The sequence below is a fragment of the Coffea arabica genome, chromosome 5c (genome assembly GCF_036785885.1).
Source record: "Coffea arabica cultivar ET-39 chromosome 5c, Coffea Arabica ET-39 HiFi, whole genome shotgun sequence".
NCBI classification, from domain to species: Eukaryota; Viridiplantae; Streptophyta; class Magnoliopsida; order Gentianales; family Rubiaceae; genus Coffea; species Coffea arabica.
The window spans coordinates 35,391,224-35,417,047 of NC_092319.1; the positions used below are offsets into that span (position 1 = coordinate 35,391,224).

At 33.0% G+C, this 25,824-nt stretch overlaps 2 protein-coding genes across 7 annotated transcripts; one reads left to right on the forward strand and one right to left on the reverse strand.

Moving 5' to 3' along the window:
- Nucleotides 1-2,990: 2,990 nt before the first annotated feature.
- On the forward strand, nt 2,991-10,921 carry LOC113720135 (BTB/POZ domain-containing protein At5g17580-like). Of its 5 annotated transcripts, none has more exons than XM_072050803.1 (4): nt 2,991-3,298; nt 8,721-8,863; nt 8,941-9,010; nt 9,164-10,921. In XM_072050803.1, exons 2-4 carry the CDS (start codon nt 8,829-8,831, stop codon nt 10,784-10,786), a joined length of 1,728 nt encoding a protein of 575 aa, XP_071906904.1. In that variant the 5' UTR covers nt 2,991-3,298; nt 8,721-8,828; the 3' UTR covers nt 10,787-10,921. The 5 variants fall into 5 exon arrangements, with proteins under 5 accessions (XP_071906904.1, XP_027100898.1, XP_027100897.1 ...); XM_027245097.2 differs by having other exon boundaries at nt 8,737-8,863; XM_027245096.2 differs by having other exon boundaries at nt 8,758-8,863.
- A 1,690-nt stretch (nt 10,922-12,611) lies between these two features.
- Nucleotides 12,612-25,344, reverse strand: LOC113720134 (uncharacterized). Of its 2 annotated transcripts, XM_027245092.2 has the most exons (10): nt 24,979-25,344; nt 23,139-23,292; nt 21,546-21,720; nt 20,671-20,786; nt 18,720-18,779; nt 17,051-17,198; nt 16,545-16,611; nt 13,966-14,037; nt 13,772-13,837; nt 12,612-13,030 (listed from the first exon to the last, which is right to left on the reverse strand). In XM_027245092.2, exons 1-10 carry the CDS (start codon nt 25,204-25,206, stop codon nt 12,896-12,898), a joined length of 1,221 nt encoding a protein of 406 aa, XP_027100893.2. In that variant the 5' UTR covers nt 25,207-25,344; the 3' UTR covers nt 12,612-12,895. The 2 variants fall into 2 exon arrangements, with proteins under 2 accessions (XP_027100893.2, XP_027100894.2); XM_027245093.2 differs by lacking the exon at nt 21,546-21,720 and having other exon boundaries at nt 20,671-20,721; nt 24,979-25,337.
- Nucleotides 25,345-25,824: the final 480 nt, after the last annotated feature.

The following is a 25,824-nucleotide window of genomic DNA, read 5'->3' on the forward strand; positions in this document are numbered from 1 at the left end:
ATCCTATGCTTAGATATTTTTTCTTCACTTTCACTACTTTAATCATATGCATATATGAAAATTTCAAAATAATCTATTGGAGAATTTCTTCTCACAGTTCAATATGTATAATAATTTTAATAGAAAATACTCGTAGTAACAAATTTAAAATTTATGTATTTGGTAAAAAAAAAAATGTAAGCATTTTCTTTGTTAGTTATTACATCAACCAACTTTGTTTGTCAATTTTGTTCATATTTGAAATCCAACTTCCAAATCCATAGTATTCTAATTGCTTATCACGAAGATTATTGCCTATTTGTTAGGATGTTGAAGTTGATTGAGAGCTAAACTAACACAATATTTGGTCTAATATGTGAGAGTGGCAAAAGTTATTGCGTTGTTTGAATTGCGAGTTTTCGTACAAAAATTCTCTCAACACATTTTTAAATTGCATTTTTTCCTACCTCGTATATATCACATTGCTAAACAAAGAAAAAGAATGATAGAAATGGGATGGAAATTATTGATAGCCATAGACGAATCTGCCTACAATACATTCATGTCCCTATTCATTGTTTGTATAAAATACTACTATGTATTATTTTGATGGGAAAACATGAATAACTAAGCAAAGAGATTGACTAGACTATTAAACGACTAAATTCATTGGAGAAAAAAAAAATTGATCCTCTCTGTTCATTGGAGTTTGTGTTAAAATTAAACCTCCTTTTAATTTTTAACCACCATTTTATGTTGTATAAAAAATTGCTACTTGAATCAAGAAGGATCATTCCATTAAAAAATTGAGCCCCTTTGTACAATCTTTAGAACAATGGCAGATGAACAAACAGGTATTTCTTGAAGTAACTTTTTATCATTAACCCATCCAGCTCACTATTTTTGCAGAAATTTCCTATCAAGATTAACACTTAAGTACATAATTAAAACAATCAGAAGAATCCATCTATATGAACAAACTACTGTACAATTCATAAGAATACCTTTTTTTTGCATGTCTACTGAGACAACAAAATTAGAAGTTGCAGGAGGATCAAGCAGCCAAAACCAAGAACACATGAATCAATTTTAGAAACATGGTGGAGAGTGAAGCCATTTTACATAAACATAAATTTGTCTCTCTCTTTGTTTTCCTCAATGGATTAGGCAGTATCACTTATTCCTACCCTGGAAATTGGGTTTTAATGACAACCTGATTTCTTCAAGAGATCAGCCTTTAGTTTCAGCTGTAAAGTAATAAGCAAATGTTTGCTGCAATCAAGGAAAATCTGCTGAAGCCTGCATAAACTGGAGCCACACCAAATTTCTTCACCAGTTCAAGCAAAAATAGACACACCAAAACGTTGCATACCTGATCAATCATCACGAAAGCAGAATAACTCAGATGGGGTATAAAACTAAGATGGAGAATCAAGTAGCACAAAAGCACATAGATTTTTCTCTTTATGTTATATGAGAGCTTATTAGAGAAAACACCTCAACTCCCTTAGATTCAACTGTTTAGTCACTATTGTGGATATTCCAACAAGCCGGCAGTATAGCTTGGTGGACAAATTGAATACAAAAACCATGATTTCACTGACAAATACTTTTAAACATCTGAAATATTGCAGGATGAAATAAACAGCAACACCAACAGAGTCCATAGGAAAGCAATTACCTGATGATTGCACCAAGAACAAGAGGTATTGTGTCTACTTGAAAACCAACTTTATCCACAAGAAGACCAGACCTTATGCTTCCGATAAATGCACCACCAATAAATGTACTAACGACAAGTTCCTGGAGAAAGGAATTTCCTTCAGAACCAAGTTCACAATAGATACAATAGGACCATTCATCACTCTGCACTAGACAACCAAGAAAGTTAAAAGCAAACATACAATCTAAGAAAATCAGTACCTCAATAAATGTTAGATTGTTCATGACTCAGATAACAACAAACATGGGTATGTATTTATTTTTGAGTAAAACAAGATTATGTATAACAGTAATTTTTTTACCAACTTTAGCACATGTAATTGAGAGAGAGTGATGCGGATAAGGGTGTGCAATAACTTCAACCTTGGGTCAAGGATCCTTTGGTCAACATTGATGGTCCGATGACAAGATCAAGATCCAAGAAGGTGAAGGAAGCTTTAAGAGCCTTGATCATTCACCATACAAGCAAGGAGCAGGCTAAGTTTGAAGAATTAATGGACCATGAAGTTACCTTGCTCACTTGTACATTTGAAGTGCAAGAATGATCTCCTACTTGGTAGATTAGTTAGTTGTTTTAAAGCTGCCTAGTTTAGTAGTTGTTAGGCGTTGAGTATTTTATTACTTATTGCACAGATACTCACATATCTGATCACTTAATCGAGAAAGCAGCTTCTGCTCTTCCTGCTGCTCTTGCTGTTCTTGCTGCTGTTTTCTGGTGGCTGAAACTTGAAGTCGCTTCTTGTAGTCTGAGCAAGAAAGGGAATGGAAACATGGGCTCTGCTTGGATTAGCTATTTTTAGGGTTGTTTTTCAAAAACAGCACTGTAGCATTTCGTTTTTCAAATACAAGTCCGTTTGAATTAGTTGTTTTTGTAATTATTTTTCAAAAACTATATTCCAAACTTCTACTATAAATGTTTTATGGATTATTTTTTGATGTATTTTTAAAACATATTTTCGAGTATTTTTATAATTTATAATTTTTATATTTTTATAACAATATACATTTATACATTTATAATATATTTATAAATAAATATATTTATATAAAAATATATAAATGTATTATATTACATAATATAAATATATTTATAAATGTATAAATAGGGGTGCAAACGAATCGAGTTGCTCGCGAGCAGTTCGGTCAACGCTCGACTCGAGCTTAGTCAATATCGAGTTCGAACTAGTTTGTTTATAATACGAGTCGAGTTCGAGCCTCGCGAGCCGTGTAAAATTACATAAATACCCCTACTTATTTAACTAATTACTAAACTAGAAACTAGATACAATTTCTCCGAGGACTAAGGACCAAGAGTCCAAGACAGCGGACACCCCTAACACAAACACGCCTCTTTCTTCTTCCCACTCGGCTGTTCCGCTGTCGGCAACTCGGCATTCCTCTTTCCCCAAATCAAAAGCAAACCCTAGCCGCCGCTACCACTGTTTTCACCACTCACCAGTTGGCCACTTCTGCCACCACCACTGCCGTCCTTCAATTGAAGAGCCCTTTCTCTCCGAGTCCCAGTTTGTTGGCCAACGTTAGACTCAGCTACGGTAGACATTTCATCAGCTCCATTGGTGGAGGGCCTCGCGAACAGGTAATCCATCACTCTTATTCCCTTATTCTCTGTTTTTGTTGCTGTATAATGATGCTTGGTGGTAGAATAAGTGATTGTTTCCTGTCATTAAAGCCAGATCGACTTCTTCACCTCGTTCCTGTTGTAGAATGTATAGATGTAAAATTATTACTATTAATTTCCTCTTTCCTGTTAATGGCGACGGAGCTGGAGCTCTCGTTAGACTTAGATCTCCTCTTCCTTCCCATTTCCGTCCCCAATTTCAATCAATTAGCCGAAAAAAAAAATTTGTCTCTTCTCAGGTATTCGGTGAATTAAGATTGTACTGATATTGATTGGAAGTTGGAACAAGCGTTTTTGTCTATGTATTTTTTTCTCCTTATTTTTTTTTTTTTTTTTGAGTTTGGATTTAGGACGGTTTTTGAAGATTGGTAAGAACGTTGGGTTTCTTTTTTTAACTTCTTACATACATTTTCATGGAATATACCTTCTGTTTGATTGAAATAATTTTGGTTTGTAGTTTTTGATTGTTCACTTTTTATTTTCTCATTCTGGGGTAATTTTTAGCTTGTCCTGTTAGAAAATGCAAGCTGGATTGCGTTTAGAAATTATGTGCTTAGTGAACTTAATCAATGTTAAAGTATAAATGGCCTTTTCGGCTGCTGGTGATAGGAGAAAGTATAAATGTTAAAGATATGACAGATTTGTGCACTAAGAGTAAATGGAATGACTTTGATGATATTTAGTCAAGGGTAAGAGTAAATATGCAAAACTCAACTAAGAAGGTAATTAAACATAATCTTTGATATGATTTTTTTTATTTTACATAATCTTGGCTTATGTTACGATTGGATTTGCGTTGCACTAAATTTAATATTCCAAACCTGGGAAAACAGGAGTTTATAGACATTAGGAAAAGAGTTTACTAGCTGCAATTTGGGTTTTTTTGCTGTTTATGTTTTAGGCTCAGTTTTGTATGCTTCAGGATGTTCATTTTGCTTAGAAGTTGTTTCATACTTTCTCAACAGAGTTAATCGTGTGGAGCACTTTGTATGCTTCAGGATGTTCCTTTTTCTTTCATTTCTGTTATATTTCTGTTACTAGATGGGCTGTTATTGAAAAAAAAATTGATCTCATTTATTGGACAATGAAAAACTTGTTTGTTGTTACTTTTAATTCATGTTTGGAATTGTTATATTCAAGTTTGCAAGGCATTGAATAGGTTAAAACGTGCTATTGGAGTCAGGTTAAATAAAGCTGGTTATGTTTAGTGATAGAAATTTTTGAGCTGAATTCGAGCCATTTCGAGCTCTTGTCGAGTTGAGTAAATCGAGCCTTATCGAGTCGAACTCGAGCCAGTTTCTTATTTAGTCGAGTCTAGCTCGATAAGTTCAATGTTTGACTCGGTTCGGCTCGTTTGCACCCCTATGTATAAATTATAAATGAATATTATATAAATGTATAAATTATAATTTATAGTTTATAATTTTTATATTTTTATACATTTATGCATTTATAATAAATTTATAAATAAATATATAAATGTATTATAAATGTATAAATGTATATTATTATAAATGTGTATAAATTATAAATGAATATTATATAAATGTATAAATGTATAAATTATAAATTATAAATTTTATATTTTTATATTTATATACATTTATGCATTTATAATACATTTATAAATATTTATAAATAAATATATTTATTTATAATACATATAAATATATATATAATAAATATATTATATATAATACATAATATAAATATATTTATAAATGTATAAATGTGTATAAATTATAAATGAATATTATATAAATGTATAAATTAATATATTATAAATATATGTTAATATTATGTATAAATGTATTAATATATTAAATATAAATGTATAAATATATTATAAATGTATTATATTATATATAATACATTATATAAAAGTATATTATAAATATACATAAATATATATATTATGTATAAATGTACATTTATATAAATGTATAATATATATAATATATATTATGTATATATCAAATATATATAATATATAATATTTATATAAATGTATAATTACATATTATTATATATCATTTATATAATTTATAATATATAATATTTATATAAATATATTATAAATATATAAAAATATATTTTATCCAATATATATTTATTTATAAAATAAAATATTTATAATATGTATAAATAAATATATTTAAATTAATATTATATATATATATATCATATACATAATTGAAATATACAAATTGAAATAAACATATTAAATATTTATTTGGAGTTGTTTTTGATATATTGTTTGGATATGGTGTTTTTGGAGTTGTTTTTGAAACACACATTTACTGTAGCATTTGGAATGTGAAAAACAGTTTTTCAAAAACAGTCCCAAAAACAAGCTATCCAAACAGACCCATGGGTTTTTCCTCTTTTTAGAGATGGATAAATTATAGTTGTGAATGACAAGTGCTGGGGTGGATTTGGCTGTTGAAAGAAGAGGGAAATTTTGGTGTTGATGTAGAGCAGAAGTTGTGGTAGTTTCTAACATTGAAATACAAAGGGTAGTGAAACAGAGAGAGTTTGGGTGCGTTTGGATCAAGAAGGAACCATATAAAATTATAAACTACCAAAATTACCATGCTATATTCGCCACAAAAAAAAATAAAACAAAATAAAATAAAATAAATCATGGAAGTCAATTTCATTTTTTGTTTTCTTTTCTTGGAAAAAAAATAAGAATCTTTGTGGTCACATTTTCAAGTTTGTGTCCAACCACATTAATATTTTGTTGGTGATAATTGGTGGATATATCAATTTTGCAAGAAAATTAGTTTGTTAATTATATTTCGGAAAATAACTTAATTTTTTTTTTAAATCTAGCTAACGTTCTAGTATGGCTTGTAGAACTTTTCTTGCTTCATTTCTTATTTTCTTCTTGGTTTTATCCATCTAAATCTTTCAGAGATTTGAAAATAACAGAAAGGGATAATTTCAGAAACCTCCCCTGAGGTTTATAACAGTTTCACTGCCCTCCCTTGAAGTTTTCAAAATATCATTAACCTCCCTTAAAACTAATGTTCTTGTAACAAATTAGTCTAATTCAAAAAATCAACAATAAAAAAATGATTTCAAGAGTAAGAAGAATATTTCATACCAAAAATACCCCTTAACTTATTACTAATTGGTTATCAAAAGGAAGTATTAGTTAAAAATAGATAATAAAGACTAAACCCTAGCATGAATGTAATAGAATTTAGTAATAATAACCATTTTCATAGTACTATATAAAATAACAAAATCAAAGTATTGGAGAGGAAAACTTATTAATTTGGAATCAAGATTTATGCAAAAATTTTCTAAACTCTTATAACTAGTTTGGGAGCTGCGATTTGATGAAAAAAAATGTGATAAAAAAGACACTCTTTCTAGTATTTGGGAGTTTTTAAAGAACAGCAAAGGATGAAAAGCGTCTAATTTGGACGAATGAGCTCCCATTGTTATGACTACCAAAGTTTTCCGCCCAAATGCAGGCGGAAAGCATTACAAAAGCCAAGAATGCCTAATAAAATTTTTCTAAATGCCAATTTTGTCCTCAAGGGTATACTAAACAAATTTTTATTGACATATATACCCAAAATCATGCCTTTTCCTACTTTAATTCTCAAACAATATTAAAAACTCTTCTCTTCTTTTCTTTCATAACTTAACATTTCCCATGTTTTTTTTTCTAAGCTAAACATTCAAACTAGCTATTAGTATCAAAATTTGAAAGATTTTGAAAAGGAATTGAACAAAACAAGTATGGCCTTTATAAGAAAAAAATCACTATAGATGGCAAATGATAAAAAATATGAGTAACTCTTATATATACTAACAGTGTATACACTATCACGGTTCGATGAATGATATTTGCGCAAAATTTGGGTTTCAAATTTAGATTCAGATTATGTGTCGTGCATCCAATGGTAAAAATGCATATACTGTTAGTGTATAGAAAATGAATAGAAATTTCCATCATTTGTAATTTAAAAAAAATACAACTCTCAAGTAACGTTTGGATTAATAAAAGGGTATGATTTTAATGGAAAAGCAAATAAATCAAAGTAGAAAAAAATTTTTCTAACCATTTTGTTTGGATTACTTATACAAAGAAAATAAAAGAAAGACCAAATATTTTGGAAAAGAAGGGAAAGAATAGATTATGTGCAGTTACATTTTATCCATAACTTAATAAAATCTAATTGTAAACATATTTAATACTTTACCCTCTTTTGTGTATTTTCATATTCATCTTGTTTTTCTTATGAAAAAATTATGAAATAATAATATTTAATCAGAATTTTAATCTTTGTTTAGGAGAAAGAAATTATAAGAACTACTAAAATATAGAAAAAGAATTTTAAAATGCTAGCAATTATCGTTATAAAATTTAGTATTCAAGATTTTCAATTTTTTTATATTCAAAATCATGGTTAATTTAGTACAAGTAACTAAATTGTTTCTCTCCATATAAATACGTAATATTTCCTAAGTTGTAAGGATAGTATAGTCATGTCACCATTTATGAGATAAGCATTGGGTTCCAAATGACTAATAGGGGAGGTAAGTGGTATTTTCAAAACTTCAAGAGAGGGCAATGCAATTATCAGAAACCTCAAGGAGATTTCTGAAATTATCCCTAACAGAAATCCTGATTTTTGGGTTGAACGTTGGAAGAGTCAAACAGTAGGATAAACATTCACATGTTATATGTTCATCTACACTTATATGTCTAGTAACAATGAAGAGAATTCTCAGCTTTCACAAAATATGCAAAACTTTTGTGTTGCTGCTGGATCTAGTACTAAGGTGAAAAAGCCCTTCAAGAAGGTACTACCATTATTTTCCACACCTTTATTACTTCACTATTTTCCAAAATTTTCCTCTAGTTTACCAATTTGTCTTTTTAAAACGTGGTTTTGGGGAAGTTTTACAGTGCATTTTGATGTCTATTATGACACGCATGTTTTATTGGTTATATTTTTTGCTGGTGCAATTATTGGAATTGAATCACAAGTTGCAATGGTCTTTTAGTGTGAGTGATGATCATACTTGGCTTTAATTTGACTGAGTTACACATTAGGCTGCCTATAGCCATTGAAAACTGTTCTTTACATCATCTACAGGATCTTTGTTGTTCAAAATAAGCACTAAATTTCATGATTATGTAGCTAAAAAGTTTATACCGTATTCAATGTAACACTGATACCAGAAGTTATTTAAGTTTCAATTGAGCATCTGTTGATTGAAGTATGGGCTGGAAAACTTAAGTTATGGTTACTGCATTACATATCACCTCAGATGCACTGTTGTTGCTTCACAAATATCTGTATATTATTGCAAATGAACCAAGTTAAGAACATACTAATTTGTTGTATTACTGGAGAATAATTTGATCTCAGGGTTTCAAGATTTTTGTCTAGCTTACAGATTTGAATAATCATCATCTCCTTGTTCTGGAACCAATTTGTTGTATCACTGGAAGCTATATATAATGGCCACCGGGCAGTTTATAGATTCTGCAACCAGGTAATAAGTTAAGGACCATACCCTTCTTTGTTAATCTAGGAATCAATTCTGTAAACCATTTTTTCTTCTTTGATCAGGAAGTCAAAATCTAAAGCATCATCAGAAGTGCAACTTTGTGTTGATGGTGTACCTTTTACACTAGACAGGGTAAGAACATCCTCTAGATGCAGCCATTTCGCTTCCCATTTTTTTCATCCTCTAATTGGTTAAGGAAATCTTGTCTTTTAAAGGCCCTGATTTAGATATCCCTTCTGCTTTGTTTAAAGTTTATATAAATCTGATAGTTGTTAACTGTATTAGGAACTTCTGGCTTCTAAATCATCAAAGCTAGCTGTGTTGCTCAAAGATCATCCAAGTGAGGATCTCACAAATGTTCTTAGAGATGCCCCTGCTGACCCAGAAACATTTGAGCTAGTTGCAAGATTCTGCCATGGTTACGAAATCAACCTGTCAACCGAAAATGTCACGCATGTTGCTTGCCTAGCCCACTACCTTGGAATGACTGAGAGCCACTGCACCAATAATTTGTTCAGCAAGGCTCTGGACTTCTTTGAACACCAAGTTGTTTCTAGTTGGAACAAATCCATTAGAGCCCTCAAGGCCGCAGAGGATATTCTTCAACAAGCAGCGGATCTTGGCCTGGTTGGTGCCTGTGTCGAATCAATAATCTTAAAGGCTTTGGAACATCCACATCTTCTTGGAGAATCATTCAAGGACTTGACCTCCAATGATGAAGGAGAGGACAATGAAAATTACTTCAGGCCAAATGTGCGGAGGAAACTCTTTGCTTTGGAATGGAAATCTGAAGATTTGTCAATATTGTCTCTCAGGCTCTATGAGCCCATCATTGGTGCAATGATTGAGCGGGAAATCCCAGCAGAATACATAGCTGCAGCTGTATGTCAGTATGCAAAAAAGTGGGTACTTTTCAGCATGAAAGAAGGGGATGATGGTTCAATTTACAAGAAAAGTATCCAGAGAGAGATAATTGAAGCAGTGGAGAGAATGTTACCAAATGCAAGAGGACTAATACCCTGCGCATTACTATTTGAAATGCTACGGTCTGCAATAGCCTTGGATGCTAGTAACGAGTGTAGAAATGGATTTGAAATCAGGATTGGGAAGCAATTAGACCAGGCGACTGTGAAAGATCTCCTGATACCTTCTCAAGGATATGCCAAGGAAGAACGGTATGACACAGAATGCGTGAGGAGGCTCATGAAGAATTTCTATCGCAATTATACTGGAAAAGATGGACATGAATTGATCACAGTGGCAGAACTTATTGAGAACTTTCTGATTGAAATTGCTAGTGACATAGACTTAAAGATGAGCACATTTATATCACTTGCTGACTTTTCACTTGCAGCATCTAGAGGAATTCTACAAAATTCAGATGGAATGTACAGGGCTATAGATATCTACTTAGACAAGCATAGATATCTGACAGAATCTGAGAGAGAAGAGGTATGCCACCTGTTGGATTGCAGCAAGATGTCTCCAGAAGCTTGCTTACATGCTTCAAGGAATGAAAGATTGCCTGTGAGAGTAATGGTGCAAGTGCTATTTGCAGTTCAGTTGCAAATGCGAGAGACTATGCCAAAGGAAATCAAGGGATCAGAGGAGGGGAGATTATTTTTAAAAGGGGCAGAGGAAGAGGAAGAGGAAGAGGAAGCAGCAACAAGGGGTTGCAACAGCGAAGAAGAAGTGATCAAGGCAGAGATGGAAAAGATGAGCAGCAAAGTGTTGGAACTGGAAAGAGAATGCGATATGATGAGAAGGGAAATCCTGAATGGTAGCTGCAGGAAAGCTAGAAAAGGAAAAGTGAACATGTGGAAAGAAATGAAGAGGAAGTTAGGATGCATAACCAGCATGCATGATTGCAACTGCCATGTCAAGAAGAAGAAGGTCCATCCAAAATAGGAATGCAAATATCAGCTTTCTTTCTTTGTACTCTTTTTCCTTATTCTTTTGTTTTTTTGACTTGAATATGTCTGATAGGATATTTCTGGAGATTGCTTATTAATTGATGGGACGACTATGAATGTTCTGCTCTAACTAGACCTTGATCTTTTGGCAGTTCTAGTTTAAGTGGTTCTCATTTCAAGTTTCATTTTTTCAATTATTTGTTGCTAAGTCAAAAGTTATTTTCTACTTCTTAGATTATGTTGGAAAGTGAAACTATGTAATTTTCCATAGTACGGCACAGCACCTGTGATGATACAGATTTTTGTTGGTTATCATTTCCTGCATCAAATGTGAATGCAGAATTAAGTTCTTTTCTTCTAGTGTTAAGGATGGTTGGTGGCAATAGAAAAACCAAATGAAGCCATGATCTGAGTTTCAAGCAAATTGTGCTACCTGTTCTGCAATATTGCACCAAGTTTTTTTCCATTGATATTTTATGTAGCGTTAATCATGCTTTGCCCTCTCAACGCAATACGGAATCACCCTTTATCATTCCAATATTGGATATATCCACTTTGTTCCCCACCTCCTGCCTTTTCTTTCTCTTTTGGATCTAACGTCAACAATCTATTCTACTCTTATGCTAGAGGGGAGAGCGTAATTAGACTTGTACGAGATTGGAGGTGAGTTTTTAAACCAGACAAGTGTATTAATGCATTTTCTAAATCTTATGACGAAAGGAAGTATTATACTTCCCGCTAATGCACGAGGGAGGGCAGACCAAAGCCCAATGGTTGCATGTATACACTTTGTCACCTCACTTGGGCAAATTTTTAGAAATAATGTAAAAAAAAGTCACAAATTTAGGGGGAAATGCACACCATTTCTTCATATAGGGTCACTGCAATTGAGCTATGCAGCACCTTGACATATCATTTCCTTTTTCATTTTTTTCAACACCATTTGCAAACTTTTGCATTCGAATCCCAAAAAGAATTTTTTTTTTTTAAAATGGTGTCCTAGATGTGGCGACACTGTTAATTGATAATTTGTGGTATCTCATGGGATGTACAGCTATATATACCCAAAAAAAAAAGGTACGCTTTTTGCAAAAGTCAATACAAATGGCCTTTGCAGTAAAGAGCCAAAATTTGCCATCCAAGCGAACCTTTGCCACAAAGATTTCTATTTACTTCTCTTGCGTATGTACCTCATTTTGTATTTCATAATTTCAGCAGCATTTTTGAACAATTGACTAACCATAATATATTTCAAAACATACTTTTTAAATTTATGATTTTCTAATATTTTCATTATCAATTAACACTGTAGTCGAAATATTGGCACTCAGCATTGTAACAGACCTCTCATTATCATTGCCGATTTTTTGACCGAATTTTTTTCCCCTTCTTTTGGTGGAATAATTCGATGAATTAATTGCTTTGGCGTTATTTATCCCAACTTAGCTTTGTTGAACTGATGGGAATACTGAGAATCTTATTTTAGATGAATTAACTTCAATAAGAATTGCCCAAACAAATTGTATGTTATTGTAAATTGGTTTCTCTGACAAAATGAAGCATAGCAAAGGATTGTTACTGCATACGCTTTATCTAGAGAAGAGGCAAACTCATCTAATCTTATTTTAGATGAACATCAGATTGAAGATTTCTTGGTGCTCAATATATATGTATATGTGTGTATATATATATATATATAGACATGTATAGACACACATCATGATTCCAACATTAATGGAAATTCTCGACAAAGAAACAACATCTTTATATTTTTTGACCCTTAAAAAATCGTTTTGAATTAGGACAAGAAGATGCAAAAATGAGCAAGCAGCAAAATTAGCACGTTGTTAAGCTGTTGCCTGCAAAACTCCCCCCAGAGTAAAAAAAATACAAGATGGTCACAAATTCTATAGTACAGTCTATATTGATATCCTTGTCATCTCTATTTTGCACAATAAAGCTGTCGCTGATACGCAGGTAGGAGCTGTAAAGTCACAGGTGGTATTGAAACCCTTTTGGCATGAAGGCAAGCACAAAAGAGTCTTTTCTGCACCGAATTGGGGTGAATATATCCTCGACAGATTGAGTTCAACAACAAAATGTTTCAATCAACCTCTTTTTCGGGTCCAACGTACATAGTACAACATGCTGAAATCAAGATAAGTGTACAGCCAACTAGTCTACCAAATGTTGGAACTATTCTAGATAAGCTCATTCCAAGCAATTGAGTTGAAGCAGCCTAATAACAACACCAAGGAGAAGGAAAGAGGATGCAATTAGCAAGAGATATTGTGTTAGGTTTCAAATGCAGTCGTGTAACTAGCATGAAATTAGGATATCAATTCAGCAACTATAATAATTATACAAGAGCCCAACAAATTCCAAATTCCAAACTCCATCTAACTGCTAACAACAGGGCCTTTAACTGCTACACTGTTAATCGTGGTGTTTGAACTAACTAACAACTTCCTATTAGCTAACACTTCTTTCCCGGCTTGTAAATTGCGGAGCGGATTAGAAATCTAACACTTCCATAAGACACTATCACAAACATGAAAGCATACAACTGCATATTTTTCCCTTTCAAGGATTCTCGTAGATATGAATCTCGAGTATATGTGGAGGCATATGGAAAAACTCATTAAGTCAGTGTTATTACATACTGTCAGTACAACTGATCAAATGTTGCATACTGTCATTAAGTCAAAGTTATTATCCAAAAAATAAGAAAAAAATCATTAAGTCAATGTGATCACATAACTACTTACAGATACAGGAGAACTCCCACAATAATAGGCCAGTTTGTTTCCACCTTTTTTTAATATATAAATTACCAAAGCCATAAAATGTATCATGACATCATCAGAAAGACACTGCATGTTCCTAACTGAATGTTACCACATAGAGAGTGAGACAGCTGGTATAAAAGAACTGCATCATATCCAGACTAAATGGTACAGTATGAAGCACTACATAATACCTGAAGATACAGAATATTCACAACTTTGCTGGTTTTCTCAAGCTGAAGTGCACGTGCTACAGTTATCTGAAGAGAGAAAAATGTGTCAATGGGCATCCAAGAAATAGTTATGATCAATATTCAGCCACAATTCGTTTTCAGATCAAATTTTGAAATTCAAACAATGTGAAAGGATTAGAGCTTCAGAGAGTGACCTCTGCCAAGAAAGCTAATGAACCAAGTATCACCATCAGAAGAAGAGTATAAAAACCAGGAAGCACAAAACCCTACATGAGTACACGAAAAAGAAATAGTTGTAAGAAAGCAAGATAAAAAATGATACATCATGTAGTTGGTAAACAGCAGATGTCTTTTAAATCAGTGCAATGTCTAAAACACGCAAAAGAAGCACACATCAGACGATCATTTACATACTTTTGTCCATGCCATTCGAAGCAAAAGATTACAAATTACAATCTTTATTCAACAAAAGAACCTAAACCAAGAGATATGATTAAAAGCTCGTGTCATCTTAATGCTTAATTCACTTAGAGAATAGAAAGGCTACAGCATTTACCTACGGAGTAAATATATATGGCCAAAAGACTCCACTTGTACATTGGATCTGACCTTTTACATTTTCTTGCACATAAAAGGACCTTCTAAACAATTTTCACAAGATTAAAATGTGCCCATAGGTATATCTATCTCAGGATGACAATCGACAAGCAACAATAGATTCTGCTGTTCGAGGTTAACCCGTGACCATGTAAGAATTACAACTCCAACAATCTACCTTTTTTTTCTTTTATTTGCACTTGCATTTTCTAATCTTTTATGTGGCAGTATATGTTGGCTTTCTAAATTACATTCAGTAACAAAACCATCCCATTAGTACCTTATACAATTTGATTTTCTAGTCAAGTTGTTGATTATATTTGAACTCCAACTTTCATATTAGCTTTATCAGTAAACAAAGGCATAAGATTATCTGCTGATAAACTTCCTTAGAATTTTGCTTTTACTTGAGTAGTTTATGCCAATAAAACTAAATAAGTTTGAAATTGCTATAATCTGTTAGGCAAAAAGGAAAAAATAGACTACCAAGCAAAGCCACAATAAAACCAAGTAGATCCAATGCACTCATCAGACAACCATAGTAGAAGCAACATTTTTTGTATGATTTATTGGGGTCAGGATTCTATAAAAAGAAAGTAAAAAAGGAAAAAAGCTCTTTTGTAATTCTTCTCCTTATTTCTGTCCTTGTGATGGCAAGATATAAGCTGCATAGTTGAAAGGAAAAACGCCGGCATTCAGGTCTGTTGAAAAGTTAATAATATTGTTATTACCACTGCTTGAGGCACACTCCATTTGTGTGCTACACAAGGGTGTGCTAAATAAGCAGAGAGAATGTAATTGTTGATTTAGGAGGTGATATATAGTCAATCTAGTAACTCAAAACCAGTAAGGAATTTTTTGAAACCACAAAAAATGACATGACACTAGTCTATCTTCAGGCTATAGATAGAGTAAGAGAAGATTATTGAAAGGAAAAGTCTACAATAAGTCTTTTTAATGAGATTGTATGTCCTAAACCTAAATGAAACATGAGATTGCATGTCTTCACAAAAGCACAGAATCTTTTTGAGGATGACGGCAGATAGGAGTAATCATCCCAAACTCTATGCCCAAGCCAAGAAAGTGTATATTTTGGACAAAAGAAACTACATGAGCAATAAAAGTGAAGGGGACTGAGTCTTGTTATGCAGGAGACTAAACAGACTATTCCTTCTCTCTTACAGATACCTTAGTCTCTTTTTTTCCACGAAGGGGATGAAGGGGGTTAACATACCGAGCTATCCCTTCTCTATCATTTTTTTGTGAGTTCTGAGCTCCTAAGCACCTTGCTATAAAGTTCTTAGGGCTGTTTAAAGTAGCTTCCATTCGCTCATTGTTATTTCCTAATGCCTTTAGTGCATGGACTGATATTATACAAAAAGCAAAAGAAAAACAGTACTTCCCTAATGAGAGCCCCAACTAGAATACAGTGGTGACCAAAATATCATAAAAAAAGCAAAAGAAACTTGCAAAAGCATATAATAAATAAATAGTATCTATAAACAGCTTGAAACCAATAATGAATTACCTCTACTTTTCAGTTTTAACATTAAAAAAGGCATGGGCACATTGTAAAACAAGACAAATGGAGAAAGATAAAGATACTCAGTTGAATATTTTTTTTTTAAATGCGTTTTAGGAGATATCAGTTCAAATGAAACCTGAAAATTGTCAGCAACTAATGGCACAGAATAATCACTTAAAAGTTTAACTCATCCAAACGAAATTGTGTTAAACAACATATATGAGAAAGTTATACACCCTCATTACACAAAAAGGAACTACATTTCTAGCAGCCGTCACAATTACAAATCACGCACTAGAGCACATTGGTAACATTAAAAAGGGAGTAGAAGCACCTTAGATCTCTTGAAATTTCATATGAAAAGACTTGCACCACATTCACCACCTACCCAGTCCCCAAGTGATTTAAGTCTCAATAATTTTTTTTTTTTTTTTTGACAGTCACAACAAGTCATGGCGCAACTAGATGCAATAGCTTTCAGATAAGCAAATAATTGCAACCCTTTTCAATTTAATTTGGAAAACATCATCATTTCAAATATCCATAAACTTGCATGTAATAACACATCTAGGCAATAGCTCATAAAGAAACATGAAATGAATGATACAAACATACAGCAATAAGAAATTTTAACTCAAATTGCAATCTTACTTCAAAGATGAATGCACATATTGCTGCAGCAGGAGTGGCAAATAAGCCAAATGCAAAGACAGTGAGTCTGAAACATCAAAAGAAAACTATCAGAAAAATTGGGAACAGATAAAAAGGCCAATTATGACATACCCACTCATGTAATTTGTATACTTCAAAGGTGTCCAAGATGAAAACTAACATCACAATTTGTTTGGATGAATATCACTGGTCTATCTGATTAAAGCCTCAAACCAAAAAGACAAATAACAGTTCTCAATGTCATAGGAAAGCAACTCTAGTATATTTATTAATGTAAGAAGACAACCAAAGGAGCAAAATATACATTGATAAATAGGACCAAAAGTTTTAGAAATGTAACTTTATTAAATGGGGTAAACCAAAGTTCTTTTCTCCCTCCATTTCCCCACTAGTCAACTATACTCATCCCACCCATCTTCTGAAGTGTAGGAAGTAAATATGTACAAATCAATCAATGAACCAGACAAGCAAACCATTGATCTTACAAAGGTTGATCAGCTGCCTTAGCTCCAGCCCTTATAAAGCAGTAGCTAACTCCGCCAACTGTTGATGAAACTAAACCAACTAGAACTGCATATAAATGATTACTTCCCTTGACATAAGAAATATTTGCTTCTCCAGCTTCAGTTGAGCCTGCCACAAAAAGTTGGACAAATGACACTAATAACAAACAATTCAGTAATGCTAAAGCAGGACATAAGGTATCTGATTATACTATTAGAACATCAGAGGGTGCAGAAAAATTTTATCACTCCTCTTATTTATGATCCCAAGGAAAATAGTAGAGGACAATGAAAATCCTTAAATGGTTTTATGCCTATGGTGGTAAAACTTATTTTAGAAGGCTTTAAGATATTAAAAATTTAGGAACTTGCTAACTAGTTAAAAAGTATAGATGGAAATAGTGCTCTTACAAATATAAATAATAACAGCAACCAGAAAACTAGAATTTTGAGAGAAGCTTTGCAGGATAGTTGCTAATTAACAGGGAGATCCTGGGTAATTTCTGATTTTACAGCATTTCAGATCATTGTACTACTAATTAGAGTATAGATTTCTCTTGCATAGTAGCATAGACCTTTAAAATTTCCATGAATACCATAGAAAAAACTAATGCTTTCTTGACCTTTCATGGGTCAACTACCAGAGAATACATGGCAATCCTCTGCATAGCTTTCAAAATGAAATGACAAATGACAGCTCTTCTAAGTGTTGTGGCAAAATATCAGTCAGGAAATTGTAAGCTAGGAAAAATAATCACCGATTATCCGCTGCTTTAGCAAAATTAATGGTTTGGAATTGAATTCAAACAGGAATCCTTTGGAGCAAACATGCCGAATATATTCCTAACCCTGAAAACATTTACATAAGGATTAAGGACAGCCTAAGCTAGATTAGCTTCAGCTGGGTAATGTTATCTTTCTTCTCTTTTAAAGGTAGTTCACTTGCAACAATTCAGAAAGGAGATTTGTGATCTTAGTGGTACTCTAGTAACTGAACATGGACAAATGGAGACTGTATAAGCATTTGAGCTGTGTAAAGAGATGCACTGGCAAGTTAGGACAGTGCCATAGAAGTATCTATTACTTCTTGCATTTAGTATCCCAGTTTCACGCTAAAGTTTGTCAAATCTTGATAACAGCTTGAACTTTTTTTATTTCTTTCTCTAGAACTATTTCCAAGATCCAGCTTATTCTTATTTTTAATTAAAAAGCAATTAAATATCTAGCTTCCTTGAACTCTTGGATGCTAAATTTGAGGAATAAAATGGAATTACCCATGTCAAAGATGCATAAGGATTGCATAGCTAGAAATATTTTGTATTCTGATAAGTTGGCATTAAGATAAGGTTTGAAGATCCATGCACTAAGTACACTAAGCTTTTAATATGTCATCAGGCTTTTACACTAGGCAGAAATGACAGCTGCAAATATATCTTTCCATATATTTAGAGAAATATGCTTACTTGACTCAGTTTAACAGGTTGTGTTCTGTATAATGTGATCATTGTTATAGAAGTTGAAACAAACATAAGGAAAATGAAAATGCAGGTACATGGGAATATCGATACTCAAAATTAATAAGTTGCATTCCTTCTTCAAGAAGCCAGTCTCATAGAATTACATAAGAAGCTCCACAAACTCGCTTGTTTACCTTGTATGTTGAGCACTGGCCGGAAGATAAAAAGTACGCCAAAGAAACTGCAAGCAAGACCTGTAGAGTGGGTCAAAGTAAACACAAAATGAACAAAAAAGAGGAATACAAAATAAAAAGAATATTTATATTTAAGGGACACAACAAGCAAAATGAAAGATAAGATATAGCTGGAACAGAAGATAGAAAACTTGAAACCTCTTTACACCCAAAGGTGAAGTAAAAATTGGAAATGACGAACTTGTCTCCTACAGTCTTCCAAATGACCCAACTAACTAGTAAACACTTCTAATGCACTGTGATCTTCAGATTCAACATAGGCAACAAGGATATGGTTAGACATCAAATTCGGAATGAAAAAGCAGCAATGTGAGCTTGTCCCTAATTATGCTCATTCCTTCCCTAATTAAACACCCCACTGTTGCATCAATAATGATCTTACTAACAAAACTTCTAAAACTTCTTGGCATTCATGGTGTATTTTCTGAGCATTAAGGTAACATTGACCTATTTTATCTTCCAATTTGCTTGTCCCTGTGGAATGGCTCTTACAAGAAACGAGATCTTGAACCATTTGTCCAATGAAAAGAATCTTTGGGGCATGCTTTAGATTCCTATATAACAAGAGGACCAGCTTTCTGATTAGAGGCAAGCAACATGGGAAAGCATATATTGGTGAGTTTGATGATTCAGCCTAAGTAGGAGGATTAATGAATGATGAATTATCTGTTAGAGGCCCAGTTGTTAAAAATCTAGTAATTCAGCTGCTTGATGCTAAAGCTGGTTCGGGAGTTGAAATAAGGAATCCTACAGAAACTTGTCCTCAAGGTGCCTCCCTGGAAACAACGGACGCTGAGCCTTAATGAGAGTTCTTATTGGAGAATACTGCATCACATGTCAATAAGCAGAAGACCTGCATCTGCTGCCCTTTGCTCTTAAGAATGTTTTTCGTTTGGTTTTAGCCACTAGAAATCAAGTCTTCTATAATCAACAGAATGAAGCAATAAATTTAAGGAAGAGTAAGTTTACTGCAAACATTGGCTAACTTCAAAAAAAACCATGTTCAGAGATTGGAAACAGTTTTGGGTTATGTAATGCTGTCACAGTATATTAATGATTCCTCTAGCATTGAGCATGGTTTCCAATATAACTGCATCAAAGATATTTCAGAAATTTTGGAAGTACTTTTTATGTATTTTTTAGGTTTGGCATGTAGTCCACTTGGATTAGGTTTTAAAAGCGCAAATATATTTGGGGTTGGAATCAAGTCCTATCAGCAATCGATAAAACACCAAGGATAACTTGTTGCTAAGGCACAAAAGTCAACCTCAATCAGATTTAGCTGGTCTCAACAATATTTCTCTGTATAGTATCTGATGCCAATGTCCCAAGGTAGGGCATCCCAAATGCTCCAATTAACGATGACCCTTCTTGTAGCTATAATTCAAGCTTTGCAGCCATTCTTTTAGAGTGTATGATGTTATTACAAGCCTAATGTCTTTAGTATTTAGGTCAAACTTCGCACTTACCTGTTCTTTAGAGCTAATTCAAAGCTTCATTTTCCTCTTTTACCAGAAGAATTTCAATACTCAGAAATCCGATATTCCTTAATCTTAACCAATGAAGATTGCATAATTTCCTTAACCAACTTCGTTTTTCAATTAGACCGTCTAAGTCGTACTAAGTAGTACTTGAAAACTTTTCTCAATGCGTCTTCAGGAAATTTTCTACTTCATGGAGAACTTGTAAACTTTTCTCCTTTTCTCTTCAAAAGACCTAGTTGTGTCCAAGGCCTACTAAGCAGTACTTCTAGACTTTTATCCTTATCTCTTCAGATTACCTTCTACTTCCAACAGACTGATAATTGCAAATAGGTTTGCAGTACATGTAATAGTTGCCTAAATTACAGATATATTGTCACTGTAGAATGTCTAATAACAAAGAAAATTACCTCCTATTTCTGCAATTTTTAACTTCTCATGCAATATGACTCTTGCAGCAACTGCAGCCACAATTGGAGTAGTAAAGTTCAACATGATTGCCTGAGAAAGAGGTACTCTTTGAATGCTGAAAAGGAAATTAGCTCACACATTGTCACAAGTAAATCATCAAAGTCCACAAACATAACTCACCAAAAAAGAAAAACCAAACGCATGGAACAGCAGAGTAAAATAAAAGAACAAAATATTTAATTATGCAAATGAGAACATCAACCCCCCTCCCCTCCCCCCCCCCCCCCCCCAAAAAAAAAGAACTAGCTCTGACGAACAACCCAAAAAATAGAAGAGAAAAGAAATTATATAACGGCTAAAAATGCTGCAAATGAGTTCCTTAGAAAGTCAAAGAATAGAACATGAGCAGATTTATTATCATTCCAACTGCCAATAAGGGTGATCTAAGTGCTACTTGAAAAACTGAAAGCAGCGTTGTAACAGATACAGTTTTTGCATAGTGGTGTGTAATATTGTGTAAGCTCAAAAGCTGTATTTGACAAAACAAAATAATTTAGCATGTGTACATCTAGAAAATGTTTAAGAACCAGAAAGTAAAAATGTAAGATAGATAAAAATATAGTGGCTTTATACACAATCTCAAAAGCACTCTAAGTTCTGCAGACAAGACTTAAAAGAAGCACTTCTGTAGCAACAGAGTATAGATACAATCTGTAATAAGTCCTCGGAAAAGGCTAAATCATGCTTCCACTTATTAAAATGATGTATAAACTGCATGGAAGAGAAATTTACAATAAACAAGATCAGCAGCTGAGCTTACTAAGTTGTTAGTCTGACCAAATGCAACTCAATTGGTTCAAGCATTAGAACTCACCAATAAATAAAACTCAACAATGAGAGGTATCCCATGAATGCTCTTAGAACCAATAGTTTTCTGACACTTGATGTACCAAATATTGGCTGTCTGCTTCTTTTCAACCATACAAACGACAAAATCAAAATAACTGTACATCTGGTAAATGCCATCTCAAAAAGAGGAATTGATTGAGCTGTCATTAAGGATGAGCAAAACGATTTATTCCATTAGAATGGGCACAACTTGAAGCATGGGAAGAGACAAGACATTACATGCCCTGAATGAAAAGATTACCCTGTCATTTTAATGACGAAAGATGAAAGTATAAAAGGACCCATTTCAATTAGAGATTCATATCAAAGTAAATAAAGGGGTAATCACGAAAACTCAGAACGAATGCTACATAATATACTTCTAAGATTTACCAAAAACCACCATTCTAACATCTAACTCTTTGCTCTGATTAAAAATCTGTATTGAGTTTCAAGATGGACATTATCGTGGTTGAAGCTAATATTGCAGAGCTGACCAAGCACTAAAAACAGAAAAATCTGTAACATGGTGACTTATAGAGCCAGGGCACCGTAAATCTTGCAGATCCATGGTCCAATTTTAAATGGAAAGCAGCATATTGAACTTGAAACATTTCTCACAATTCTCAAATATGTAAATAGTTGTTCAGCTTTAGCTGAAATGCCCACATTTGCATTAATTAAGCAGAAAAAAGAAAAGGATGTATTCAGACTTCTAAACAAAATAAATTAACTAGTAAAAAAAGAAACATTGCAATTATAGAGGAAAAAAGAGTAATATCCAGTCAATTCACCAAAGAATTGTCAATCAGTTAATTACATTTACTAAGACAAAAATTTAATGATTTATTACTTCATGAAAACATCTAAATATCATCTCTTCATATAATGGTTCAACTTTATATTTCTAATTGGATATTTTACCATCCAATTACTCTATGTATTATGGTCATCAAAGGACTGGAGAATCCATTAGTTTTGACAAACCAAAAAAGGATTTAACTGAAGGAAATCTCAACGTAAAGGAGATAAGAGGAAATCTCTGGCATAATTAAGCTTATATATGCCTTAAATGTCTTTGACTCTTTGACTCCTAAGACCACTATTTGACATCACCATAATTTAAAGCTATGCATACAATATTTTCCATGGTCGAGTGGGGGACATAGTCAAAGAAAATACAGCCAGTCATGGAGGAGAGGAGGGAAGCTCCCACATTTGAAAGATAAGGAACCTTCAAGCCCGAATCATGTACTCCACCTTTTCAATTGAAGGCCCAAATTTTCATCTACATAGTTCGGAAGGATTAGCTTTCACTCCTTACATTGATCACATAAAGTTATTAATGAGAGGACAAATCTTCACCAATCTCTTTCTCGTAAAGGAAGATGTAATTGGCCTCATGTTTATTCACACCAAGAAAAAAGATGATAACTAAATAAATCACACAAAGCTTATAATTGAAACCACAGAAATAAAGATCTCTCTTCAAAGTGCTAAGCAACTAACAACTTGTTCAAAATAACTTTTTGTTTGATTGAGAGCTATTATTCGTAAATTGAATCAGTGAGTTACTTACCAGTGAAAACATCTGAAAGAACTTCCATGATACAGTAGATAATAGATGATAAGGCCATGCATAGCATACCAGAGTACCTAGAACCATCCCATATCCAAACGGTAAACTGCACGAATGGTGATGTCTCTGTTTCAGCCAATCTTGTTATTTGCTCCTGTAAGATACTAAAAGTAAGAAATATAATAGCCTTTCCTATGTTTAACCAACATATTTGAAGCAGAACAAGCATAAGTGATTCATACCAATAAAACTATGGCCAGAAACAGTTTACTTCTCTGGGAAACCAAATTAGCACATGAAATACTAGCCATCAACCAGATAACAAATTCTACCCACTGATGCATTCTGAACAAGACTAGAAATTTTTTTTCTTGATATATGTGTGTAAATTGGAATAAAACACAAGAATCAAGCAGCAGTACAATGCCTTTACATGAGAATCCCAACTCAAGAAAATTAAAAGACAATAAAAACTAGACAGCCAAAACAAAGACTTTTGAAGCTTCAATTTAATCATAATGATCAGCCAACCACTAAATACTCATCCTACTGCAAGAATTGATACTTCCTATTTCAGACAGATGTAACTTTGACTCATCATATTTTCAAACAACATCAGAAAACTATAAAAAAAAAAAAAAAAATCAAAGGAAAACAGTAACAGATACAAAAGAGCTACTTATAGCATTCAATTAAATTTAAGGAGAAAGAGCAATATCCCAAATCCACTAGAAATCTAACACCAGTCATGTAAAACAAAGAGAATGATATTTCAGTAGGTAATCAAGTTCTTTTAAGTTATGTAGAAATAAGTGGCAAATAATGCCGTTACTCCCCTTTTCCAGTAAGGGTTTTGGTCAGTGAATTGTAATTAGTGTTTAGAGTTAACTACAGTAAACAATCACCAGCAATGACAGAATAGTCTATTTGCCCCTTCAAGAGTACTAACAGAATTAAACAGCTGGGACAAGATTAAAAGAAATTCAGATACTTGGGCTTCCATCTGAGGAGGTTAACTGTCATTAATGTTCTCTCCCACTTAGAAATTGTCAATTATGCTTCCTAAAGTATTGGAAGAAAACCAATAAAGTGAACAAGTTCCATGGAATTTCCAATGGGAAGAATATAAACCATCTCATCTTCATCAATTTCTCAGCTCAATCTTCAGCAATTCCTGATAATCTATCAAACTTAGAATCACTTGGCCATAAAATCCATCTTACTAAACCATCCACCGATCCAGCATTTGATACTACCAGATATTCATCGTCTTTCAAACAGGTAAAGTACTGGATCTAAAACCATTCCCTTTCAAATAATAATCAACCCTTTTTTTCAAACAATCAACCTTATAATAGCACAAAACTTTGATCGCCAGCTCAACACAACTAACCAAAAATCGAAAATTAAGTAGCTTATATTCAAAGCTTTGAAATTTCATCCTTTATCACAAATAAATAACTATTACATATATTTTCCTATTCATAAGTAGTTTCTCAAGAAATATAATTGACAGTGATCACCCAACAACAAAAAGAATACGATTCCAGTATAAGCAAAGTCAAGTCTATGCAATTTTAAGGAGTGAAGTTCAACTTAGATTAGAAACATATCCGAATTTCAAATACTAGCTCCAAAAATCTACTATACTAAGCTCGGCTTGATCAAATAAATAAACATTTTTTTCCGTTTGAGTAATTAACTATCTATAGAACATTATTTCTACTGTAAATTACACAAATAAACAAATGTTTGAAGCCAAAAAAAAAAAATTCTCCATAAATACTTGAAATGAACAGACAAAATGTTGAAATTTTGCAAGATTTTCAGCGAAATTCACCTTAACAGGCCTTCTTCTGGAGTGAGAAACGGAGAAGATGTTGACTCTAGGTCTTTGTGATTGATTCAACAATGGAGTAATATGTTCATCGGAAATTGAAATCGCGTCCTCCATAGGAGAAGAAGAAGGTGATAATGATTCTGTTGCGGCGGTTGCGGTCATCTCCACTGCCACTCCACCACCGTGCTCAATGTCTTCTCCTCCGCTGTTGTCTGCCGGCGAAGCCATGGCTTCTTCTGCAAAATTTTGAGCTAAAATTTTTTGGGAATTTGAAATTTTAATTTTTGATCCACGGATGAATAAAATATATATAATAAGTCGTGGAAAGTATTGGGAGGCTTTTGGTCAAAAGTTTGAAAGTGAGGTATGTGCCACAGTGAATTAATTGCTCTTATATTCCAACAAAATTCTTTTAAGGTTTAATTATATTTAGCCCCCTGTAATTAATGATCAGTTGCAATTAACCCCTTACATTTATGAAATCTATAAATTACCTTTGATAACTAATAATCCAATTTATAATTCTCAAATGACACTTCTTCTTATTCTATTCTTTCTCGTTTATCCTATGCTTAGATATTTTTTCTTCACTTTCACTACTTTAATCATATGCATATATGAAAATTTCAAAATAATCTATTGGAGAATTTCTTCTCACAGTTCAATATGTATAATAATTTTAATAGAAAATACTCGTAGTAACAAATTTAAAATTTATGTATTTGGTAAAAAAAAAATGTAAGCATTTTCTTTGTTAGTTATTACATCAACCAACTTTGTTTGTCAATTTTGTTCATATTTGAAATCCAACTTCCAAATCCATAGTATTCTAATTGCTTATCACGA